The sequence below is a fragment of the Haliaeetus leucocephalus genome, unplaced genomic scaffold (assembly GCF_000737465.1).
Source record: "Haliaeetus leucocephalus isolate CR32 unplaced genomic scaffold, Haliaeetus_leucocephalus-4.0 Scaffold636, whole genome shotgun sequence".
Classification (NCBI taxonomy): Eukaryota; Metazoa; Chordata; class Aves; order Accipitriformes; family Accipitridae; genus Haliaeetus; species Haliaeetus leucocephalus.
In genome coordinates, this window is record NW_010973072.1 from 4,218,680 (window position 1) to 4,244,565 (window position 25,886).

The 25,886-nt window shown below is 37.3% G+C and overlaps 1 protein-coding gene across 1 annotated transcript in view; it reads right to left on the reverse strand.

Moving 5' to 3' along the window:
• Positions 1-25,886, reverse strand: part of GRIN2A (glutamate receptor, ionotropic, N-methyl D-aspartate 2A) — a 182,758-nt gene that overhangs the window by 45,861 nt on the left and 111,011 nt on the right. Inside the window, exons 3-6 of the mRNA XM_010578444.1 lie at positions 18,801-18,915; positions 6,406-6,611; positions 4,782-4,950; positions 4,504-4,657 (exon numbers count right to left, since the gene is read on the reverse strand). Coding sequence (XP_010576746.1) covers positions 4,504-4,657; positions 4,782-4,950; positions 6,406-6,611; positions 18,801-18,915 — 644 coding nt within the window. The remainder of the gene's footprint in view (positions 1-4,503; positions 4,658-4,781; positions 4,951-6,405; positions 6,612-18,800; positions 18,916-25,886) is intronic.

A 25,886-nucleotide genomic window follows, 5' to 3' on the forward strand; every position in this document is an offset into this window, starting at 1 on the left:
TGTAAGTCGCAATTCAAAACCAAAGGCTGCACACTTTTCTTCAACAGAGCCTTCACTGACACTGAGTGGCAAATAATTGGTTTGACTCGCTGCTTATTCAGTCTACAATCAGGTAGCGCATTTCTATTTATCCTATGTTATATACATTTATCAACAGAATGGTCCAACCATTATGACTGTGTTTCTGCAGAGCAAAAGCAATTAAGCATATGTTTAATACATTTGGTAATTCAGTGAAGTAGACTTCTCTCTCTTTTTCTATCCAATAAAAAGTGTTAGGGAAAAAAGCTAAATACTTGCATTCAAAATAAATTTTTTTGTTTCGGAATTTTTTTCTCTTTGTGTTTACTTTCATCTATCTGCAATGAAGATGTTGTTTTTACCAATTGCAAACACATCCTTTTGAAAGTCTCGTTCTCATCTGGGAGCAAATTTCTGAAATCAAAAGGTTTTTATGGAAAACTGAATGTCAGTTTGAAAGACAGAAAAACTGTGATTAAGTAAAAGAAATAGGTTGGAACAGAAAACTAGAAGCAGTTTCAAATACCAGACTAAGCACCAACTTTTTGAAAGGATTGGATATGGTAATAGTATGTGATAACAAAAAATTCTTACATATCATCTTGCCCAATCACAAATTCTCTATCATTTCAGGAGTCCATGTAGTAGCTGTCATGGTATAAGGATATATGTAAGAAAGGTTTTGTATAGCAAAGTAATATCTCTTTATCAGGTCAGCTTATCTGGGGACATTTTGTATCCTAATTTTGGTATATAATGCAAGTGTGAGTATGCTCTGAAGTGTGAGAAAAAAAAACTTAGTATACTATTTCAAATTAGGACAGAATCAAGAAGCACTTGAAATGACAATAAATTAGTGTGTTTCAATGCTTTGCCTTTTTTTGAAAGCCCAAGAGGTTCCTCCATCCTAACTTTTTCATTCTTTGAATTTAAACTAATATTTGAACCACTGAAAATTCTTCCATCATTGCATGAAATGACTACGAATGAGAGTTGAGGTGTGCTGAGCCCAATAGCCCAATCTGAACCTTGCCTGAGTTAGCAGGAATGATTCACCCAGAACTAGAATGAAGTGTAATCATTTCAGCCCAAGCATGGAAATCTCATGAGATCATTTGCCTTTGCTACAATTTTTTCAGAAATTTGGAACCAAAAAAAGACCAAATTCCAAAGACCCCCACTGGTGATTTTGGATGTGAACTAAAAAGGTAAGGCAGGGAAATTGTAAGCCAAACTGTTCTCTTTCTGTTTTTAAGATAAGGTTAAGGAACAGTATTTTATTTTTTTTAATTATTTTATTTTTAAAAGAGGTTACGAAGTTGTCTCAATTACTATAATTATTTGTTTGGAAGAGAATCGTAAGTTAGCAAAACAACAGAATTCTTAAAAGGCAGAGAAAGATCTGTTCTGGTGCAGGCAGGTAAAGGACATTAATGTAGCCAAATACAGTTAATAACAAATATTCTATGAATTCACATATTAACTGAATTAAATTGGAATTCACATAAAACTAACATACAATTTTGACAGCATTCTCATAGAAGAAAGCAAGGCTGATAAAGCTCTCATCAAAAGCAACAGTGTAGAAACAGCAATGGTAATTTGACAAAATCTAAATAAGGCAAAGGGCAAAACAAGCTGATGTGAAAAAGTGAGCTATAAACAATAGTTTAAGCAGAATGCTCTTTAATAATTTAAGCAGTCTGGTAATGAGGTGGAGGATTAAAAGAAGCAATAGGAAACTAAAAAGCTAGTTAGAATAGCAAGCAGTAAGATTGAACAAGTACAAAATCAATTGAATAACAAAGTCAATCTTCCTGTCATATTAGAGATCAAATTACACATTCAGCACTGTTCTTTATTCTCAAAGGACAGAAAGAGAACTTCCCTCAGGCAAGCAGCAGGTTTTATAAGAATTTTCAGTAAAGCTGTGATATGGCAGAAAAATATTAATCCATGACTGGCCAGTGTATGTTTCAAATGACTGGCAATGGAGAATATTGAGCAATGAAAAAGATGTCTTACTCCACTAACTTGGAGTTTTACCTCCCACCACCAAAACCAATACTTAAACAATACATAAAATAAATAGGGGTATAGATTTCCTATTGCATCAATGCCTCTAGAAAAGAAAACTGACCTCACCTATGAACTTTTTCACTCTTAAAAATATAGAAATTTGGATTTGAGGTTTCCCTTATTCTGTTTGTTTAAATAAAGTTGAATCAATTCTTCACAGAATCTTTAAAAAAAATCTATTTGTGGATCTAGCATATATAAATTTAATTTTAGTATGATATGATACTGTTTTAATGTGGATAAAATTCTCATTTGAAGGAGACACCCACATCAGAATCAGAACACAGCAGATAATGAGGAAGAGGCTGTCAGCCCATCAGTTACTTAGATCTATTGGACACAACCACTGAATGGAAAATCTAGCTTAGACAAAATCCTGTACTTGTCTACATTCAAATCACAAATCACAAAAGCAGATATTTCAAAAACTGTAATCAAGTGCTGTTTTAAAAAATAATATTGTATTTGACAGATTTTTAAAAAATCTTTTCAAAGAATTGTGTAAGATGACTCTATTCTTAGACATTCACTTTAACTGAAACATCAGTCTGTGAATAAATTCAGTTATCTGCCTGACAGTACTTTGCATGGCAAAGCATTTTACTACTATGCACACCTTATTGAAATACACAGTCAATTCCAGTAAAGTGGCAGTTTCATCTACATCTAAAAAACCAGAACATAGTTCTGAGAGCACAGACTTGATTTATTGGTGCAGTAAATCAGATTTCTTCAAAAGGAATGCTATTCTATAGAGCTTTATAAGAAGCGGTTATTTTTTGCTTTTTAAATTATATGTATGTCCAACCAAACCAATAAAATTAAATGCATTTTAGAAATCTAATAACTATGTTATTGTGCAAAATGCAAAACCAGCCTCTCTTTTGATGGTAGCTGTAAGCAGGTTTTTAAGAGGTAAGTAGAGTCCATAGTAAAAATCAACTGCACTTGCAGCACATTTAGAAAACACTCCAATACTTACATTTCAAATGATACTTTCAACATGCTGCAACTGCAGTTTTAAAAATGAATTAACTTTACAAGTCAATGACTTATAAAAATTAAAAGATGCTATCTGAATATTTCATTAAAAGTACAGCCTCTTATAATTTCATTAAAAAGTCTTTCATTCATTAAACAAAAATATTAACCACCAACAAAATATGCTTAGGTACCACTGTGTTTGGGAAGTTATTTGATTACTCACTGTGTTATATTTATTTGCATCATCTCTGTAATATGCCTTTATGGAACAGGTACGAGAAATAAACTCTGTGTCTAAATGATGATTCTTGAGCAAGAAAACCCAATTATTTGCCCACTTGTAGCTGATACTACAACAACAATCTACTCCTTGTTGGCTACAAGCAATTTCAGTGGAAGTGAAGAACTTACACTTAGCAATCTAAAAAGAAACCATACAATCAGTGATGCAAAAATGGCATCACTGATCACCCAATGGACTTGAACATACTAAACTGTTCTGTAAAATACCTGGAAAATAATGATTTTTTGTTTGTTTGTTTGTTTAAATTATTCTAGTGTCCCTTGCACTATTTTCCTGTGCAAAATATCTTTAAAAAATACTGGGCCCGAATACACTATGAGGAACATAACAGCATTCCGGGCACTTTTGATCCAACTCATGGCTCATTCTCTTTTCAGCTTCAGGTAAATTCAGGCTAACCACCCAATACAGAAGTAAACAATAAGCACTAAAAAAGAAGGAGAGGGAAATAATGAAAGGAGAAATGAATCATTGAAACAAGAAGCAAACAAGGAAAGAAGACCAAAGTCTGTTTCTTTATAACCCAGCTCCTTTCTGCCCAGCCTTTCATTTCTTGCTATATCTCCACTGTTCAACTGCATCATCACAACTCCACTGTTCAATTGCATGAGTGGAGAAAACACTCAGAAGCTCTCTAGTGCAGTAGAATGGTGTTCAGAGGCCAGAGGTAACTTATCAAATTAGCTGTCAGATCTCTTCTAAGCATAAGGAAGTCTCTTTTTCTTAGCTATTCTACAAGGGTTTTCTAAATTATTTTGTGAATGTGAATGTTTAAAAGATATGAAATCATTTATAATGGGCTAAACAAGCATAAATTACTTTGTAAAGAAGCATTTTTGAGGAAGTAATTTTCTGAACTGAAGATTTTGGGGGATTCTTTTTCATACTGAAATCACTATCATTGGTTTTCACTCACTGCATCTGAAACCAACAGCACTATCTTCATGTGCTAGTAACCATGTTAATCAGCACATCAACATGGCACAAACTCCCTAATGTAAAATTCAAAACTTGAGAGAAGCACGTCAATGCACTATATAGCTTAATGAACAGCGAAACCTACCCAACTCTACAGAAATGCAATTAAATGATCTGGATGGATTGGAGAATCATACCTAGAAAAGCAGATGGTGAAACTGTGCCATTGCTCCGTGACACCATGACACTAATCCCAGTCTCAACAAATGGCACTGAAAAGTCAACCACTTCAGAGCGCTCTTCATTAATAGTGAGAGACCCCACAGCCATAACTGCACGATGATATACCACCTGATCCACAAAGAGAAGACACCACCAATATTACTCAGTAGAGAATACCTCATTTCTCCGAAAGAATTAAAACCAAACATTGCTAAGTTCTTACTTAAGAGCTCTTTTACCTAACAGAACTTACTTCACCAATCATTCCATTCCACACATTATTGACTTTTTTGCCATGTTTCCCATTAGTCACCAAATACAGGTCATATGTGAACTTGACGGTTTTAGACAACTTCTTCAGGATATCAATGCAGAATCCTTTGCAGCACTTCTTTACGTTAGTTCCCTCATTAGTTGTGTTGCTGTCAACAGAGAAGACAGACATAAACATTTCTACTGGGAAAAACAGAAGAACCACAACAGCAAGATTCAGCATACTGTGAAACAACGTCTTGTCATACTTATGAGTGACCATGTTTTTCTGAATTGATGGAAAAATAATCCACAGTATGCTTTATATGGTGTTTGTAGTTCTTACTAATCATAATGCAGTTGCTTGATGAGAGATAAATAGAAGATAATGGTAGACCTTGTATGACATGCTTTCTGCTGCAGTATCCAGCCTACTGCACTTCACTTCTCCATCAAGACATACAGGCTCCTCTCACTAATCTTTCTCTTAGGCTTAGATTAAACATTTATTACTTTTACTCTCAAGACATAAGACTACATGTCATTTAGTTATTAGAGAACTTCCCAACACGTAAGGTATACAAAGGCACAGCAGTTTACCATACTGAAAATGGATGCCGCACCTTTTTCTGCACTTTGAGAAGGTGAATTTCAGGCCCCCTTTGAGTGCAAAGATGAGGGCTTTCCTTTTATTTTTTTTTTCTGAATTGTTCATTGCATGACCTCTAGAACTTTTTAGTATAAGCATCTTCAGAAGCCAAAGCAATATTTTACAGCCTTTGAAAGAATTAAAAATTAAAATAAAACTAGTTTGGAACTTGACTAAGTACAGTTATGTCAAAAACCATGTTTCTCTGGACTTCAGGAAGCATGTGCACAACCATTTAGCAGTCTCTGGAAATCTTCAGAAACATGCATTATATTCCCTAACATCTGCTCAGTAAAAAAATGTTGTTGTTATATTCAGTTCATAAATATGTAGACTGAAGCACAGAATGAAACAACACTGATAAATGCACAATGAGAAATTTTCTACTGATTTCTAACAACTGCTCCAAAGTTATAGAGAAATCAAAGCAGAGGGCTTTTCTCTAGATGGTATGTCACAATGGTATTTTTTGCTGGAGTAGTTTATCCTGTACCAAATTTCAGCACAAACATACATTTTCAATAGAAGACATTCTCAAATTGCTAAAGACTAATTTAAACAGGCATATTTCAACATAACTGGAAACAATTCAAAGAGAACTCATTAAAACAATCTTATTTTAGAATGCAATCTTCTTTCATGTGACTGCAAACGGCTAATTCTAGTTGACTTTGAATTTACTATAAGCTTACTACCTTGTTGGTAATTCAATGTGACTTACATATATATAACCAGAACCTTTCAACTTATTAAAAAGGAAGATGTGCAAACAAGAGCATACCATGTGGGAAAGGTAAAAAGAAAGAGGAAATTAAATACAGAAGGAAAGGCAAAGACAGGAAGCAAGAGGAAAAGAACAGCAAAGTATCTGAAAATGATTATACAATGAAAGAAAAAAAAGGAAAGAATGAGAAAATAGGAGAATATATTTTGCACTCAAAAAAAAAAAAGAAAGGAATGCTGTGTATTTACTTACTTAATTTTGACAAATTTACGACATGGCACGGTGTTTTTTTGGCAGCTTTCCATCAAAGGATCCACATCCTCAACAACGACAAAGGGAGCCTCCTCCAGGGTGACAATACTCAAATGATTATCATCTGGGTCACTGTCTGCAAAAGAGCTGTACCTCGGCCAGACAGAGTACTTCAGGCTCAGTGAGTTGTTCTCCCATTTCCCCACCTGAAATGCCAAGACACACAGGCTGCTGATATATGCTTGCTTGTTTCTGACAAATGACATCTAATATTAAATGTGCTGGGATACAGGTACAGGAAATTAATTACGTCGCAAAGACAGCTGTCTTGGGTTTTTGTTATCAAAGTTACTTTAGAACTTTTTAGTAATTGCATGAAGTGAGAAAATGCACTGTGGTAAAGACAAACGAGGTAACGTTATTTTAAGAGATAACAGCTTTTATAAAGACTGGATGACATCAGTTAACACTATCTACCACCTGGCTACAGCTGCAGTGACATTTGACATGCATCATTTCCATTTGAGCCAGAACAGCAACCAGATTTGCTATCAGGACCAATCTGCAGTAATAAGAAAACAGTTCGCGAAAAAAAAAAAGAAAAAGAAAACTAACCCACACATACACATCAGACTGATAACAAAAATATCATAATACCATTTCAGTATCTTCTCAAAAGAGAAGACTCTCCTATTGTTATAGTTTGAAAAGCCATTGTGAAAGCCTTTACCTAGGGTTCTATCACACCTGAGCGAGGCCAAACCAGGTTTTTAGTAAACACATGTTCAATTGTGCATGATTTAGCTCTTATTAGAAATAATGTATTTTATTCTGCTGTAGTTAATGCCAACTGTTGGGGCAGTTTAAGAAAGCATACCCCACTTTACATTAAAATTGTCTATTTATTTACTATTATAAAATATCCCTTCTAAATTAACCTACATTTCTTTCTACCTCCAGAACACCAGAAACGGGCATATGATTTAAATATTTTGAAAACTCTAGCATTTTCTTCCTCAGGTTGTGTTTAACTACTTTGTATCCATAAATCTAATTGCATCTGTTATCCGAGTAGCAATGACAGATAATATAAATGAGCTAGCAATCCACAAAATTTATAACCTAATGAATTTTAATAATTCTTCAGTCGCTTAAGCTAAACAAATTATAACATAATCATGAGACTGCTAAAATATTTGTTTTGCAATGAAAATGGTGGGAATTAACAGTACAATGAGACACTCGGGTCCTAAAAAAAACTGCAAAAAACCTGTCACCTACCTTCTGTCTTCTAAAGACTTTAAAATGAATCACAAAAACTCCCAAAGAACATGATTTATATTCATTCCTATTTAGGGAAGCATATAAGCACATGCCCTTTGCAGTTTCCTTTCCATCCTGTTTATAAGTCAAGATGTTTTGCTGAACTTTAATGTAGAAGGCAGAAATGCCAAATCTCTATACACTTAAATTAGGAAATTCAAAATATCTTAAGGGAATTAAGAATTCACACCTAAATCAATGGGAACTGGGCACAGGATATATACGTACAGTTCTAGTATGAAATTTAACCAAAATACACTGGATGAAGCCTTTGTGAGAAAAACTATTTCATATACAGGGAAATAAATATATTTGTATGAGGCAGCTATATTGCAAAAATAGTTTAATTGTCAAGTTATGGTGTATAATTGCATTCACAGCAGAGCCTGTGCTGGTTTATGTTAGCTTACACGGTGTCGTTCATATCTATGTCCTACGTACGCCATGAAGTTGGCCATCTGGAATGGGGAGATTTCCAGCCAGCTCAGTAGTTCAGTCAAACAGGAAACGTGCCAAGTTATACGATGAATTTCAGAAGTGGAAAATGTGCCTGACCTTCTGCCTATTCCAACCAGCAAGAAGAAACGAAACATGGCTGAGGCTTAGTTGCATTTGTGTGGTCAGGACTATAGCAGTGACAGCACCTGCCTTTCTAAATCACTCGATACAGGATTCTGGGAGAAGGCAGATCTGCCTAATCCTGAAGCACATATTTTGAAACAGCTGAATTTGGGGAAATGCTAATTTCTTTTGACAGTCGTATCTGTATGGAAGTGTTATGTGTTGAGCGAATCTCTAAAGTTAGGTCCAAAATTTTTTATCTGTTGCCTTCCATGCATTTATCTCAATATTCACTCCTTGTGACCTTATTTTTAAAAAATAATTAAAAATTAAGACCTTGCCTTGGGCCTTAGGGGCATCCCTACTTCTCTGCCCAAAGAGGTGTACCGCTGCAGTCCCAGGGTGTCACAGTGACTTCATCTGGTCTTTATATGGTGCACAAATAGCATGTCCATTGCAGGTCACCCTGCTACCACCAGTACAATGAGTAACCCACAGTGTCAGAAAGCACAATGAAAAAAAAGTACAAGAGAAAGATATCAATGTCATGAAGAACGGTAGAAAAGCAAAAGGCAGAAAAGCTCTGAAAATCCTTGCTGGTAGGCTAACAATGGCAAATGAGGAAGGGTAATAATTAGAAAGAGCCTGTAGGTCAGTCCTTTTGTTTGGGAAATGTTTCTGTTGGGTTTGTTTGTTCTAATTAATAAATGGTTAGCACAAGTACAGGATTTGCTCTGCTGATGATGCTGGCCTCACAAGTAAACTGTTTCAATTTTTATTTGGTATTTTGATTTTAAAATAGCTATACTGTTGAGAATTACATGTTACACTTCTATCATTCTGCTACAGTTTTGAATGATCAAAACACTTTTTCATTTAAGTGGAGGATAAGAATTTAGTTTTATACAATTAAAACGTAGTCAAAATATGGAGGATTTTTATATTTGTATTAGAAGCCTTTTAGCTTGTGCAGAACTAATTATAAGATCATTATTAAGAATATGAATGGTATTAATTATTTACACAATGTTTTGTATCTTCATATATTATTTAGTTCTTTTAACATCCTTGTGCAATTGATAGCATCCCTTTTTTACAGGGTGAAGGGTTGAAATGACACAGAAAAGCTGTCAAATAAAGAGAATTTATGAAATTGCATCCATATGTAGGTGTCCTGCAGGATCAGCATTTATGTCACTTATCAAAGTCAGATCTAGTATTAAATCCAGTCAATATCTGTTTCGAATGCCTTTAAAACCTTCAAATGCTTTGGGGAAAAAACCAACAGGTTATAACAACTACACATGCTCATCATATTTCAGAACATTATAGAGAGGTCTGCTCATAAAGTGTAAGAATTTGCGTGCAAACCCAAATGTTAAGTCCTTATTCAACACTGACTGTTAAAGTGGCTTACCTATGACAACAAAGCAAAATGTCTGAGTTAAAAAAAGCATGCCAAGTCCTGGTTTCACCTGTGAAGGTCATTATAAATGCTGTAGAATAGGAAAAAGTTCATACATAAAATATGAAAAGTAGAATATGAAAAGTTCAGTTGCTGCTCTCAGTAGGAGTCAATGGTGATATTTGAATAAACCATTTTACAGTGAAATAGTTTACCAACCTGGACAGCTTCAAAATTCAATTGCCTCCAGTGTTTTGCAGCACTCATTTTCAGTGTGCTTTGTGATCATTATAGCTACAGATGAAATGAACTAAACGTGGCAACCTCTGACCAAGTCCAAGCATCTAGATTTGAGGTAGAAGGGGTCTGTGTTTAAATTAGCATGCTTACCTACTAATACTGGTATCCCTCATACAGATATTCTTTATGCAACGTTTTTTAATTTTAATGACAAATTATCTGAACACTAGAACACATTAATTTTCAGGTGACACTACAAACCTCCAATAGGGAACATCAGTGAACTAACTTTACATACTCTTATCAGAGACCATAAACAATTTTCATAGCCAGTCTTTCAAAGACGAACAGGTCCACAAAAATAAAATAGTGGTAAACTCACATGTAGGATAGAAACTCACTGCCTCTGCTGTGGAAATGTTATCACTGCAGTGAAGACTTACTATCTTATTTTTTCCTTCTGCAGCCTAAACCTTCCTCCTTATACATGATCAATCTCAGGGGAACTCTTTGCCATTCAGAAGCTTTTTCTTACCTCCTTAGTCTTCAAGCCATCACTGCTTGGAAAAGGGCACCCAGAGGACAACAGGGAGATAAAATACTGCACAGGCCTGCCAGATTGCCAAAATTACATTTTGATAGGGTGGGAGATGGGTAGAAGAGAACTTTTCTGAAGATAATTTCTGTAGTCCTAATTTCTTGGAAGAAAACAGTTCAGAAAGTGGGCTTTTTACTGTTCAAAACATAAACCCACCATTTGAAATAGCTTGTAAACAGAAATAAAGATGTTTTAATAAAGACATTGCACTTATAGTTCTGGATATGCTAGCTAGAAATATGTGCTAATTTATCAGAATATGTAGAGATAAATTTGAGGTGAAAGAATTTCAACTACTCCAATCTATTGTATTGTTTTGTTTTGTTTGGGTTACTGATTCATAGAATTTGAAATTTTAAATTTTTTTCTCTGAAACAGAATGGAAACATTTTTAAGATTTCAAAACTTTATGTTGGTCAGGATAATCATTTCCCCTAGCTCATGGAAGCAAGACTGCTGCCCCAGAGAACTTAGCTGAAAGCACAGCTCATTAATAGCAGGCAGCAAGAGACACATTCCAACTGCATCAAGAAGAATCTCACGTATTTGAGATGGTGTGGCAGGCCCAGCCATCCTGAATTTAAAATGAAGCCAATATAAGCTAAAACTTTTACACTTGGTGTAGCCAACCCCTAATGACAGGAAATTTAGCTGTAGATAAATCAGGGCAGTTTGCTCAGTCTTGCCTGCATTCCTTTCCTCACCTATTCCTTTCCTCTTTCCTGGAAGATTAAGAATGTTTAAGATCCCTATCAATTCTCATTTTGGTGAAACACAAAGTCATCTTCACCTGCAACCATTTGCTGTTTCAAAATCTCATGTGCTGAGGAATCATTTACTCAGCACCTCTAGGCACACACAGAACACGGGAAAAATACAGCTATTTTTGAAAACTGTGTGCTGTAAAATCTCTTTTTCATTTAGGTAGCATGACTTTTTTAGAATGACAGCCATTTAATAGACCATTAAATAAAGTACAGGAGGAATGTTTGGACTTCTGGATTATGCAACCTGAAAGATGAACTACTGAATAGTTCAAAAAGAGGTCTGAAAATTTGATTTATGCTCCAACCTTAAACCCAATTAACTACATTTAGTTACAGTCTATAGCAAGTCGAGCAATGGAGAAGAGAATAGCATGCTTAGAGTGCAAAGAGCACAAAAGTGTGTCTATAAAGAGAGCTCTCCTGCTTAGACCTCCTAAGAATCCAAATAATATTACTAGAGAAATTAAAAGTGAAAATGAGCTTATTCTCAACAGAGAATGGAATATCTGTGTTGCTAGATTCAAAAATGGAGGGGGAAGGTGAAACTGCGTTAAGAAAGATTTTAAAGTAATAAATGCAGTAGTGCGTATTTGTAAAATAAACATTTTTTTAAGAAGAAAATTCAAGCTGAGGATAATACTCAAAAACCGCAGACAAGCTCCATTTCGGAACTGTCAAAAACTGCATGCAAATACTTTTACTCTACTGTGTGGAAATGCCACAAAATATCCAGAGATTTATGATAAATTTCTGTCATTCCTAGTTTGATAATGATGTGGCCTCGATCCCAGAGAAATACAGAAGATGGCCCTCACTTGAAAAAAGGGCAACAGAATAATTTGGGGGAAAGATCCTGGCCCGAATTATAAAAATCCTCATTTATGGCCAAAAGGCTGGGACTCTCATAAAAAATAAAATTTCAATAGCAAATCAAACCCTCAATTCACTATTGTAGGTGCAAAACTCAGCTTCAAGTACGGACTTGCAATGGTGCATACACCATTGTATTTCTTTTGAACTGGTATATTCTTTCCTGTTTTCTCCATCTTCGTATGCAGACTGGAATATTCCCTTTGGTTTAACAGCTATAGGATTTGGTTTAATCTCTACAGGACACAGGAAGGAAAGCAGGAAATAGCTGAGAGCACGGAAGAGCTTGTTTGATGTCAGACTGAATTAGCAATCTTAGGGTCCTCGTCTCATCCACTGTTGTCTAAAGCACCTGACAAGTTCACTGCATTACACACATGGTTTGACCACCTCATGCATGCCTATTTTTCTTTTGAAGATTGCACCCAAGGAGGGTGATAAAGAAGTATTTGGTGTGTTTCTGTGTAACAGCTAGATAAACACAGCTAGCCTAAGAAAGACAGACAAGTTGCAAAGTTACACACTGCTGTACCTCATGGAGATCCCCCTCCCGCTGCACCCTAAAGCAGCCTCTAAATAATATGAGGATGATTGACATAATCCTAATCACACACCCTCACAGAGACCATCGAATCAGAGAAAAAGAGCAAAGCCAGATCCTGAGCAGAGAGAGGAAAGAGCAGAGTATGTTCTCCCTTGAGTGCCAATGCTGGCACGAAAAGAAAGTCTGTCACACCGGCATTTCTCACAGAAAACAAACAAATAACTCAGTCCTATCACCCTCTTCCCAGCAGATGGGAACTGTACACAATACACAGTCATCATCCTTTTGTAAGAAAAAATGTTACACGACAACATGGATACTAAATGCATGGCCAGGACTACCTGAATAAACCTTTGAAAAGAGAAGAATTTTCAGGGATGTTCTTTCTACATTAAACACACCCCATATCCCTGGAATTGTTCAAGGCCAGGTTGGATGGGGCTCTGAGAAACCCGGTCTAGTGGAAGGGGTCCCTGCCCATGGCAGGGGCATTGAAACCAAAAGATCTTTAAGGTCCCTTCCAACCCAAACCATTTTATGATTCTGTGATACTGCAAACATACTTTTAAAGCTGTCTCACTTCAGTGAAGAAAATAATGCTGACCAAATGCAAAAGCTAACTCATCTTGCTTTATAGAAAACAATTTATTACTTTTATTTCATCACACTTTTCCACTTACAAGGAAGAGCTACTCTGGCAAGCTTTAAGTCAATAACTAGAAAGCATAAATTGAGTTTGTTGGGTTAGCAATAACAGGCTGCTGCAGAGCTTAGCACAAGACCAAAATCCTTCCTCCAGAACCAGCATCTGTTGTATACCTTCTGCTGCTAACCTTTGTGTCGCTTTGTGTTTCTGAAGGTCCATATTTCACAATGACACTCTAAATTTAAATGACAAAATGCAATGCGAGCGCTTTCATGTCTTATGAATAGGGAGTGTTTTACAGTCCTGGGTGGTTTGAAGACATCCATTTAAAGACTTTGAAGTTTTCAGAATTTGCTGCAAAATCCCATATGGGGTATGCAAATGTACCACTCTTCCCTCATGGCTGCTCCTTATGCTGACAGGAAGGCACCAATACTGCAACCAGCAGGGCTCAAAGGAAAAACACAGTACCCAGACAGATTATAAACAAACAGGAGGAGAAAGAAAAGCTACCACCTCCTGTAGCCTCATTTTTCAATACAGAATTAGTAATTAGCACTCACCAAATCCTCAGTGGTTGGTATAGTTGTGGTACTGGAAAATGTCCCAAATAACTCTATGTAGCACAAGAGTTCAAACTCATGCCAGAGAAGCCATTTTATGAGTTGATTATGTCATTAGAAAGGAAAAGAGCTAAACAAATTGACAGCCCCTTCCTCCACCTCCCAGTGAGTGAAGACCTTTCGTCTCCTCTGCACTCAGTGAAGATCTTAGAGCTCTCCAGAAATGTTCAGACAGCCATACCTTTAGCTCTAGAGAGGAAGAGCTGCCCTGAAAGTCTTCCTACTCTTTAATCTCCTCTCTAGTATCAGCTGTAAAGAACAGGAGCAAAGCACATTTTACCACCACTTTCCATGCTAGCTGCGATTCCTTTACAGCAGCAGAGAGGAGAGAACCATCCTCCTTGGGAATATGGGATTTAAGAAATGCTACATAATAATTGGTGCAATTCAAACAATTCAGTACAATAAAGGTCAAAGGAAAGGCCTTTAGGCTAAGTAAAAGCTCACTGATACAGAAACAATATGCAATTTTCACTCGACAGTGTCAGGATAGGCATATTTACAGGACAACTAAATACGCTAAGCAACAAGGATGGAACAAGGAAAATGACAACCCAACAGATGTTAAAAAAGCATGCTGTTTCTGCTATGGGCCAAGATAATATATCATGTTAGGCCACAGAGCTACTGACAAAAGATATACCAGCAAATGGATTATTAGATCATGCAATTTCTAGTTAAAATATCTGCATTTCTTCACAACTTTTAGGGAATGTCTACCATGAGGCATCAGGATCCTTCAGCTGTCATTACCCCTTCTCTGAAATCAACTGAGATTTCTCAAGAAACTACCCTATACTATCTTGGTTACTTTTTATTATCACAGTACTCTGACAAAAAGCTGTCAGAAATCTGACTGAGTGTTAGGTTTTTCAGTTCTTGTCCAGTGCAGTTTCAGCTATACTATTAGATATGATAGCTGTCTTTTCTCGGCTACATGACAGTAGATGTTAGTAGCCAGATGGAGCTCTCTGTGAAGACCTTGGTTCATTTATTCCAGGCAGGAATCACGCACCCTCTGCCCACTCATTCCTACTTAGATACAAATGTGTACAACCTCACACGGAGCTTGTAAACCTGGCATATGCTAGTTAATCAGAGCAAAATTAAGTTAAGTTCTACATTAAATCCGTCATTAATAGAAAATTAAAGATGATTGGTTATGTTTAGAATAAACCTGGATGTAAGTAACAGTTCTTGCAATGGCATTTAACTAGCAATTGTTCCATGTAGTACCTGTTATTCTTGCTTCTTGTAAAAATTCATTGGCCACAAATGTGTAGGACACTTATATCTCACAAATTCACCCAGAACACAGACCACCATGGTAATTTTATCTGTATCTATCTGGGAGCACCAGTAAAAATTGTTTTTATCCTGGAACTCACCTTTACACATGGAATACACTCGTCTTTAAATGCTATACAGACCTCCCTACCTTACTTAACATACATGATATGCACAGCTGATTTTGCCCTGCTAATTACATTCTAGTATATGATTTTAATACTGGATTGATTGGTTTTATTTCTACATTAAAAAAAAAAAAAAGAAAGAAAGACTAACAGACTGTGAAGTTTGCAACTCAGTGAAGGTAATGGGCTGCGTGGGACACCCAGGTCACACACCAGTGAGATAAGCTTAATGGGGGAGTTGCAGCTGGTACTGCTGGACCTCTGAGGATTTTTTAGCACTAGCACAGTGCTCCTGCAGCGCTTTGGTGATATTTGGGCAACACTGTTAACTCTGGCAAATTTACCAAGTTTCACTGAAACAAGCACATTAAACTTGTCTTCTTAAAAATCTCTTGCCTGAGAACAGCAGTCTCTTTGCCTGTCAAGATTAGCAGCAAGAATATGAATGTTGATGTCAGAAGTTTGAGTAGCTGCTTTAGGATCTGTCAAAATATCTTGCTGGATGCCTGCTGAACATGCCCAAAAGTGATTTTCAGTCTTCAAACTATTACCATCCAACCAGCTTTTTTCAGAATCTGATAATCTGACAAATCCCTCAGTCAACCCCATTTACATGTGAAGTTACCACTTCAAAGTTTTGATACTGAGTCATTTGTAAAGGAAGAGGAACTTATTTTCCTAGGGGTAAGACGTATGGTCTTCAGCTATGGCTGAATGGATTTTCTATAACCTCAAGCCTCGAGTCAAGTATATAAATTTTGAGACCAAGGAAAAATTGTGTTTAAGTAAAAGCAGATTATTATTATACTAAAACCAAAGGAAATTGAGTTTTAATATTAAGTCTTGTATTTTCAGGAGAATACTGGGTAAAAAATTCTTCACATAAATCACAATTACTCTTTCTTACATGAATAGTAAAGTAGCTACTTGCAATTTCTATGTAACTTAGTTACATTACAAGGATTAGCAGGCTGTTGAATTGTCAGTTTTTCATGAGTAAATAATTTAATTAGAATCTAAGACTTGATGTTTTCCACATAGAATTGAAGATATTTAATAAGACTCGGTAAAACAATTTTGTGATACTCATTGCAATGCTGTAACTGGAAGTAAAAGCATGCGCCTGTCTGGAAACTCAGAGCAGGAAATGTTAGATCTCAGATAAGTAAATTTGACAGTTTTGAAACTGAGCAAAACAGCGCAAGGAGAAAGGAACAAGGAGAAAGAAATCGGCTAAGAGATATGGGGTGAGAAATGCAACTTGGAAAGAATGTCAAGATGACACTAGAGAGATGTTCGAATAAACCAAGGAGTGGGCAAGGGCCTTCTCTAAGTCAGAGGAACTGTGCTATTATTTCTGTGACGCTCTGCTGATATAAATGTGGGGTGCTCCGAGACAGCTGAGAGCTACATCCAGCTTGCCAGGACAATTGATTAGTCAGTTTATTTGTCTTCATCCACAGAGGCAGGGATCAGCTTGTGGTCAGAAGAATAATTCTGGTGGTGACAGCCCGTTCTTGGCCGCCTTTCACTTCTCCCCTCTGACATAATTAAACCTGGCTCCCTTCCCACAGTCCTGTGATAGAGAAGCAGAAACGAAAGCTGCAGCTAGGGGCAGGCTGTCCCTACCGAAGTGACCCATCTGGCCGGCTACCAAAAGGGCTCTAAAGCAAAGGGGCAGCTAGGAGCAGATGCATACATTTTTTTCTGGGCAGGAGCCTCCCTTCAGGCACTCTTTTCTTCCTCCTAGAAGCCCCTCAAACACGACAATGAGCAGGAAGGGATTTATCAGATGGAAAACTGTGCACAGACAATGTAAGCATCAGCTTACAGAGAGTCTTGTAGCCCAACGCAGCAGGTGGAGCGTGCACTGCTGCCATACAACGTGCACAGTTAGATACAGCAAAACCTGCACCAAATCTTCCATTCTCTGACAGGGGAGTCACACGAAGGTCAAAACAGACTCAAGTTATTTCTTGGAAATAATATCAGTTCATATATCTAGCATTTCTTTGCTGCTGTTAGCTTATTTTTCAAAAACATCAAACCTGTCTCCCCTTGTCCTTTGAATGGTCTCTTTAGAGAAGTTTCAAGGTACAAAGTATAGGAAATTATTATATCATAAGCATTGTTGGCTGCCTCTCCAACCATTTTCTCCCTTTGGTGCATCATACTAATATTCCCCAAGTAGTATAATATTTTCTTCCAGAATATTATATATGACATGCAGACTGTTGAAGAATTTTAAAATAGGGTAAGAAATTTTCATAATGGTTACTGAGCAAAAGATTCCTCCAAAGATTCAGATTGACACATTTGGATAGGATTAAATTTATCCAGAGAATTAAATTTGCATCAAATGAACATAAATACATAGCATAATCTAGGACTACTCTCTGTGGTTTTGAATGACTAGCATATTTACTGAGATGTCCTTCAGTAATTCTTATTTTGTCATTATTATTCAACATAATGAAGAGTCTTGCAGTCTTGCAAACTGGAGTTTCAAGTTGATTTTATGGGATCCTAAAACTATAAGAAAAGGAGTTCATAGATTACAGCACCAATCTAGATAATGCAGGATCATGTTTTATGAATTTAAAATAAAACTGGTGGATGATACAGGTGTATTTTTTCCTTGTCTCACATTGCAAACAGTTTCTAAGGTCCCCTGTTTTTGAAACATGGGACCACAGATAACCTGCAAAACTCAGAGCCAAAACAATCACAGGCTGAGGTGGGACCTGAGGTGGGAGGTTTAAGGAAAAAACACTCATGATAAACTTTCTCTTTTATTACTTGCATATATGATTAGCCCTGTTATTAAGACACTTTTCCTTCTAGTCTGTATAGAGGTTTATGGAGATCACTTGCCTACCAGGAGAACACAAGTCAAGAGTCTGAATTTTTTAGGAAAATGTTATAGGGATTGTCCTCCAATTCAACAGGAATTTCAGAGTTTTAAAAAAATAAATAAATAAAAGAGTTTACTTTTACTTTAAAATCTGTCAAAGAATAAAAACAGAAGCAAATAAAAGGACTGGAGTTGTCAAGATATACAAATCCATACAAATTTAGGTAGTTAAGGCCCAAGTTTCTGGAGATCTTCCAGTTATCCACTTTATTTTACTAAATTGTTAGCAGCAATGCAAGGCATGTTTCACAGAAATCTTCTGAAATCCACGTGGCTTATCTTCACTGATATGTTGCTCTTCTTGTTAAAACTCCTTAGACCTACTTGGAATAAGGTAAAATTATCTTTTCTGAACTGTTGTGACAAACCTGCTACAGCAGAATATCATCATTGACATCCATGACATTAATCTGTCTACTTGTCATTAATAGGGTTCTACCAAGTCTCTCCTACCTCCTCTCGTGGCTTTTACCCAGAGGTAATGCTCACCTTTTCCCATTCACGATCGTTGTTCAGTACTATCACCACCAGCCTGGGGTGTGCCTGATAACCATCTGCTGTGAAGGACAAATCTTTACCTTCCCAAGTCACATTCATCATAAACCTAGAAGGCAAGGGAAAAAAAGTTCATTGTAAAATTAATGAGCTGTCCAGCAGTTAATGAGCAAGCTAGTTCAGTCATCAGAACCACTGATGAAATGCATGCACCAAATCCTGTTAATGCTGTAAAAAGGCTACATTTGCAGCATGGGGACTCTGAGCATTTCAAGGCAGTCCATAGCAGAAGACAAAGCAAAACATCGTTTACATAAGAGTTTTAAAATGCAGACATGATTTTTAAAGCAGCTTCCCCATTATGTATGACATGTACACTCCATGAATAATCTTTCTGGCACTTTGCACAACCTGACCAGGTTTTCAGGACCATTTTAAACATGTCTACATTAGCTCTGTATGTAAAACTGTACTGTTGTCTCACTAGAGTAATACTGAGAGGTAAGTGCATCTACTCTGACTTCACCTGTTTAGACCTCCAAGAGTCCTGTCAGCCCTTCCCAACACTGTAGCTATACACAGTGTCTTTGTGACACTTGGATAAATTCCACTAATGCCTTCAGTCAAAACCAGACATGAAAACTTTGAAGGGATTGATAATATTTCAGTTCAGTAATTTCAAAAGTTTTAAACTTTTTTGTATTTAGGTTAATTTTCAGTGATGTTCAAAAGTTGTATAAACTAATTAGCACTTTGAATGGAAAAAAATAGAGGGAATCAGAATAAAATATACAGGAGGAAGAAGGATTTTTAAAATTTTGTTGGACATGTCAGTTCAATCCTAAATTTCCTGCCTTTAGACTTACCAGTTCAGGCATTGAATCAATAAAATTGTTTATTTACCACAGGGTCTTTGTTCAGCTACAAAGGAATTTGTATGAATTTATGTCAACAGAAGGACATTACTCAGTGCTACAACAAGAGGTACCTCTCCTAAGATGTGCCACAGTACTGCTGCTTGCTTTCTCCATTCTCCTGTTTTGCCACACTAACCTACATGTTCTAAGGACAGAATACTACTGTCTTATAAGCAATCCTGTCATTAGCAACGATTACATCATCTCTACCGAGTCATTGCTCTGACCTGGACTGTGCCATTGAGGAACGCTTATGAACTCTAGTGAATAACACTGCAGGTGGCTCCGCGAACACCAGCCGTGCGCCAGAAGTGCTCAGCAGCCAGACACTGCAGTGGACCTGATCTACCCTGGGGTAGGGATCTTGGTACTCTATTCATTCACCTCAGAGACATCCTTCAACTCTACGGAGTCCTATAGCTTTTCTAGCCATAGATCTGCCCCAAAGGTCTTAAATTCCTTATTGTGTTTATACCAATTCTAATCTAGTCTACCTACTTTTTCCATTTCTTAATTAGTATACATAGTTTTTAATTTCTAACTGTTGCTTTCCATTCACCATTGAACCCTCTTTTCCAAAGCATCGTCCTTTTGTTGATTTAGAAATGACAGTATTCTGGTCATCTAACAAACTTGACTTTCAACTCAACTCAAAAACAATTTTCTCTCAAAATTTTCCACAGATTTATAACATAAATCCATATTTATATTTGCTCCAGTTACACATAGCTTCAGTGTTTCTCAGTGAGAACAGATTGTTTCCACTGCTCCAGGGTCAGAAAGAGTGATGAGAAACTGCAGCTTTTATTTAAAGTGCAAATACAGGGAACTTACTGCCAAGAGTCTGAACTACCACAGTATACAGGTCAAGCTCCCTGGACTATGATATTGAAAAAAATCTATCATTTTATACATTATCTGAAATTTCGTCACCCAAGAAAATCAGGGATGAAAAGGAAGAGAGTAAAAGGCTTGTATTGGCATTGGTGTTCTTTGGTCATGTTGAAAAAATCAAAACTCCAGACTGTCAACGTGAGCCTGACAGGGCTATCCCGCAGGTGAGAGGTAAAACTGCAATTCAAAATCTTGGAGATCCCATGGCACTTCCAGAAGATAATGTGCCCTGCACCCCATATCCATGGTCTGAAGTTAATTGCATTGAATTGCACTGAATCTCAGTGCATTTCATTGAAAGAAATTCAGTCCAACCTTTCACCTAAGTGCTCTTCTTCTGGAATTCAACTCAACACCAATATCATTCCATCCCACAGAAGTTGTGTTTTGAAGTGTGTTAAAGTTACTTTAACTATTCTTCATACATTGCTTTATAATGTTTTACCCACAAGAAACTGGTACTGGTTTATAAGTTTGTTTGGGTGGTTGGGGGTTTTTTTTGGGGGGGGGGGGGAAGGGGGATGGTTTGTAGCAGTAGTAATAGCATGGTCTCCCAGTGAATCTGACATAAACAAAATTCTTCACTTCATATTCAAAGGACAAGGCTTTGTATTGACATAACTGCATGAAAATCTCAACAGCAGAAGCACACTAAATAAAAGTATATAGACCCAGAAGAAATAATGGCATTGTATCATAACTGTTAATAATTAAATGTGCACTGCCCTAAACAGTCATATTAACATCATTCAGCACCAGTTTGACAGCAATTTGTAAATTCACCCATTGTAATAACTCATATTTTGTGACAGACTTTCGGCGTGAAAATTTTCCCCTTGGCAGAACTTTGCTTTTTAGTTGAACTAATTTCCCGTATATTACATTTTTCATCCAGCACTGAAAGAGCTTGCTTGGGAATAAAAAGCTTGTTTGCCACCTTGAGAGGAGGTGGCAAACCACCAAACAGAATTTGCTTGTGCATACATGTAAGAAACCAGCACAACATTCGCTCACTGCTGAAAATCAGATGCATTGTGACCCAAGGAATAAAATGCCCAGGAAGTCACCGCAAGGGGAAAACAATGACATACTGTGAAAACATGCACTACTTGTATCCGTATTTCTGCACCCTCCTTCAAAGGTTGCCTCCCAATTCATACACATGAAATAACATCCCCCACAATGAACACATCGTCTTATGGGGCAGGGCAGAAATCACCTCATTTCAATAAAACTGAAAGCCAAGCATTATGTCTCCTCTTAAGGGCTGGACCACAAATAAAACATGCTGTACTACATCAGGCTTTTGTGCCCAGTTGAGTTTTTAATTATGTAGCTGTTGGTGACTCAACTTCAGTTGAACTCTTCTTTTATGTAGTTTGGTAGGATCACTACCCCAGAGTTCAAACACCACTCATCATATTTTGGAACTAATATGTAAATGCCCTAGCCCAGAAGCTAGTCAAGGGCCATCACAAGATGCAGTACTGTAGCTGCAGTGATGCTCAAGTGTTCCAGAAAGAAAGATGAACCACAAATCTAAACTGAAAAACTGAACTCAGTATGTATCTTTAAACTGTGTGAATTTACCAGCAATTTAGTAGTGAAACACATTTTGCAAGTTAAAAAAAAAAAGTCCCTAATCTGTAAATTCTCTTAAAATTGTATTGTCTGACTCATATACAAAGGTATCAGTGAGTGACGCAGTTTGAACTACCCCAGTTTCTCAAATTGCAGCAATAAAAAAGAACTTCAAAGAGATTCTTGTTTTCCCAAGCACACTCTTCTGTATGGAATTCATCAGCTGCCTGTGTTCTTCAGAAACCAATGCCTACAATCTACATTCCCTTTTGAATTGTCATTTTTCTTCCACAAAGGACAGAAGTCCTGCTCTGCTTTTACTGGCCAAGATCCTAAACTGCTTGTCTCTACAAAAAAACAACCACGCGCTTTTCTGTTCCTGGTTAAGAAGAGCGAGGAAAAGAAATATTTATATTATATTTTATTCTTACAGAGTTTTAAGTTTGCCCAAGATTAATTCTGTGCAACATGTCTTTGGCTTCTGAATTGGTCAAAATATATTTCTGAAGTAGTTTTGGAATTGCATATTCCTGTTCTTAAGTAAATGAGGTGTTGATTATTTGAGCTTGCAGCATACACCTTGGATTAGTAGTTAATCTGCTTTCATACTTCATTAACGCCATAACCTTTGCAAAGACATGATAGCAGGGGGCCTTGTAATGGTATTATGACACTGAAGTCTTAATTAACTTTTGCAAACTTAAGTTTGTGACTAAGATTCCCCAAATGATACATGTATGAAAAATGGGGGGGGGGGGCAGAAGTTAACCTATTCTCACACTGAATCCAAAACAGGTTTTTATCATGCAAAGAACCAAGCCTGTACTATATATTTCAAAACACTCTCTATACAATTATACAATTTATACAATTCTTTTTTGCTTGTCACCTTCCCCAACAAAACTGAAAAGAGAAGTGTTGAAACACCACAGCAGAACTCTGTTCCTGTTTTATTTACAGCAAGCCTTTGAAGCACCAAGGTTACAAACTGCTCCCAAGGTTTCCAACTTAATTTTTATAGACTCAGAAAGATCAAGTAATTCAGATAAAGCTTCAGATTAATGCCAAAACTGTGCAATATTTACCCATGTCAAAATTATGACTCTACCCAGAAAGACAGAACATATTTGAATAAAGTGGGTTTTCCTACGCTGTAAATATTATATCAACAACTTCATTGACTCTAATTTCCATTAACAAATGGGGAAGATTTTGCCAAAAGAATCAGACCTCAGTTTTTAGAAGACCATTTGCTAGGGTACAATATTGCTGAAACAGAGGCACCTTTCTGGCCAGTCTCCTTACAGAAGACATGGACCTTCTTTGCCCATAAGGTGTTTGGTAAGGATTTCCTATACTGTGTAAAAACAGTTGAAACTCCAGCAAAGCCGTGACCACTCCTGGAGCAGAATCTTTAAGACTTTCTTCTTCTGTGTTATACAACAGGAAACATGTTTGTAAGCTATGGGATTTCTTTTCATGTTTACCATATATATGTATATACATATATGCAAGATACACAAGTATTCCTGTAATAGATGCAAGGATTTGAGAGCAAAAGCAAGAAGGTTTAGTGGATTCTATGGTGGGCATTATTTTAAGGAAAAAAACCTATGTAAATTATAGAGATCACCTTGTCTCAAACAAAGGTCAATCCTAGCCCCAGCTTCATAAACTTCTTTGGGGGAAGTGAGAAAACAAACAGCGACAGAATGAAAGCGCAACACTGCACAGGAGAGCAATCCTGCGAAACCGAAGCAGGTGCGATGTCGACTCTGGAACCTCACCAGCGATGGTGCTCAGGGAGGTCCCCACCCAGCAGTACCCTCCACGTGCTGTATCTCTGGGATGCCAGACAGGGAGCATCCTCCCAAATATTCATGTCCTCAGGATGGGCACTTTCTTGCCCACCTACCTGTGTCCCAGAAGACCCTGCAGCACTACTTTACAATTTATTGCTCCCTTAGAGAAAGCTGAGCTTACTCCTGGTCACCCATTAAAAGCAGTGAGCCAAGAGACTTAGCACCTTGTTTCTTCTCAGGTTAACTTTTGCCATGGGCAACAGCGTATGAACCAGTCCCTGAATCAACTGATCTCTCCAGGGGAATGCCAAGCTGAGGGAAACCCCTGGCCAGAAGGCAAGGGAAATGCAGATTTTTGAGATACATGGGCTAGAAATAAGTCAAAAATAAGGAATACAATCTGGAACCATCCCTCAAAAGCATTGCACAGCCAGGAATAAGCGCTGCTGTAGAGACAGGATAAAACTAGTCTACGCTTTGAAGCAGCAGCACTCTGCGCTTCCTGAGGCCAGGCAGGTCTACTTATGCTTAAAATAAAACTGAAATGCTTTTCTAGAAAAATGGAAGGATCACAGTATTAAAAACATGTCATGCGTAAGAAAATACTTTTACAAATGTGTAAAAATTCAGGGCTTCTAGAAAAGACCTGGATTTTAAAAGCTAGCAATTGCGTGCATGTACATACACTGACCCAGGAAGTCCTTGGAGCAATGTAATAAATGAAAACTTTTTAATTAATTGATCCCTTAAAAATAAATGCATACAATGTAGTTGTGATAATTATTATACATATGACGAAAAAAAGCTCTCACCAAAGCTAATACTTCAGAAAAATTCCCTCTTCTCCCCTCCAAACTTTCTTTTGACATTTTCTCCATTTTGCGCTATTTCACATTTACTTTCTTTCCATCTATCCACTGAAATAAGAATGTGAAACTGTCTGCGCTAGGATCAAGTCGTGTACCTGAACACAATTAGTAACAACAGCTACTTTTCCTACAGAAAGGTCTTTTGGTTTCTCCCCTGCCAAGGTTTAAGCCTTCTTCTTCACTAAACTCTTTTCATAACATTACAGCATCTAGCAATAAATAAATTGCTAGATTTGGGGGGGGGGGGACACACGACATGTTGAATTCCCAGGGTTACCTTTAAAACCTTCACTCTGGCAGGTGTGAGGTTGATGACGGGAGAAACTGCTCCAAACTCCAGCCCAGCAAAGCACCAGCGGCACCCTGGAGGGGCAGCGGGGTGCAGGGGAGAGCCGGCCGGGGGGGCTGCACACCATACAGGAATTACACCTTTAGAAACCAAACGGGTCGTGCAAACACCCTCAGCCAACGTCCCGTGGTTTTAAAAGCAAGTTCAGAGACAGGAAGCACAGACTGTCTCAGATGCCCTTTCTTTTGGTTGCTCTGATATTTGCTCCTTCCTTTTTTGTTTTATAATGATAATTTTATACAGATTCAGACTTTTAAAAGTAGAAATTCAAGACTTGTTGGGCTCAGGAACAGACTCAGCTCTGTGATAACAGGCTGGTTTATAATTAGTGTGAAATTCACCTAGTATGCAGCTCCCAAACAGACCACCGGGTGGGAAAAATATAAGGGGTAAGGCAGAGGCATTAATGAAAACATACCACTCCTAAGCTACCTCCAAAGAAGATAACTTAGTTACTAGATCTGTAAAATAAAACATGCGCCCGATAGCCACAGGGAGCAGAAAGCCCATGGGACTCCTCGCTGCCACGAGTTCAGACCCACGTTTCCTGCCCTCACCCTGCAGCCCAGACCAGATAATCAAACTTGATAAATTCCTCAGGTACTATCACTGGGGACTATCATTTTTTATTTAGTGCCTTCTTCACCATGGGGCAGTGTTTAAAAACC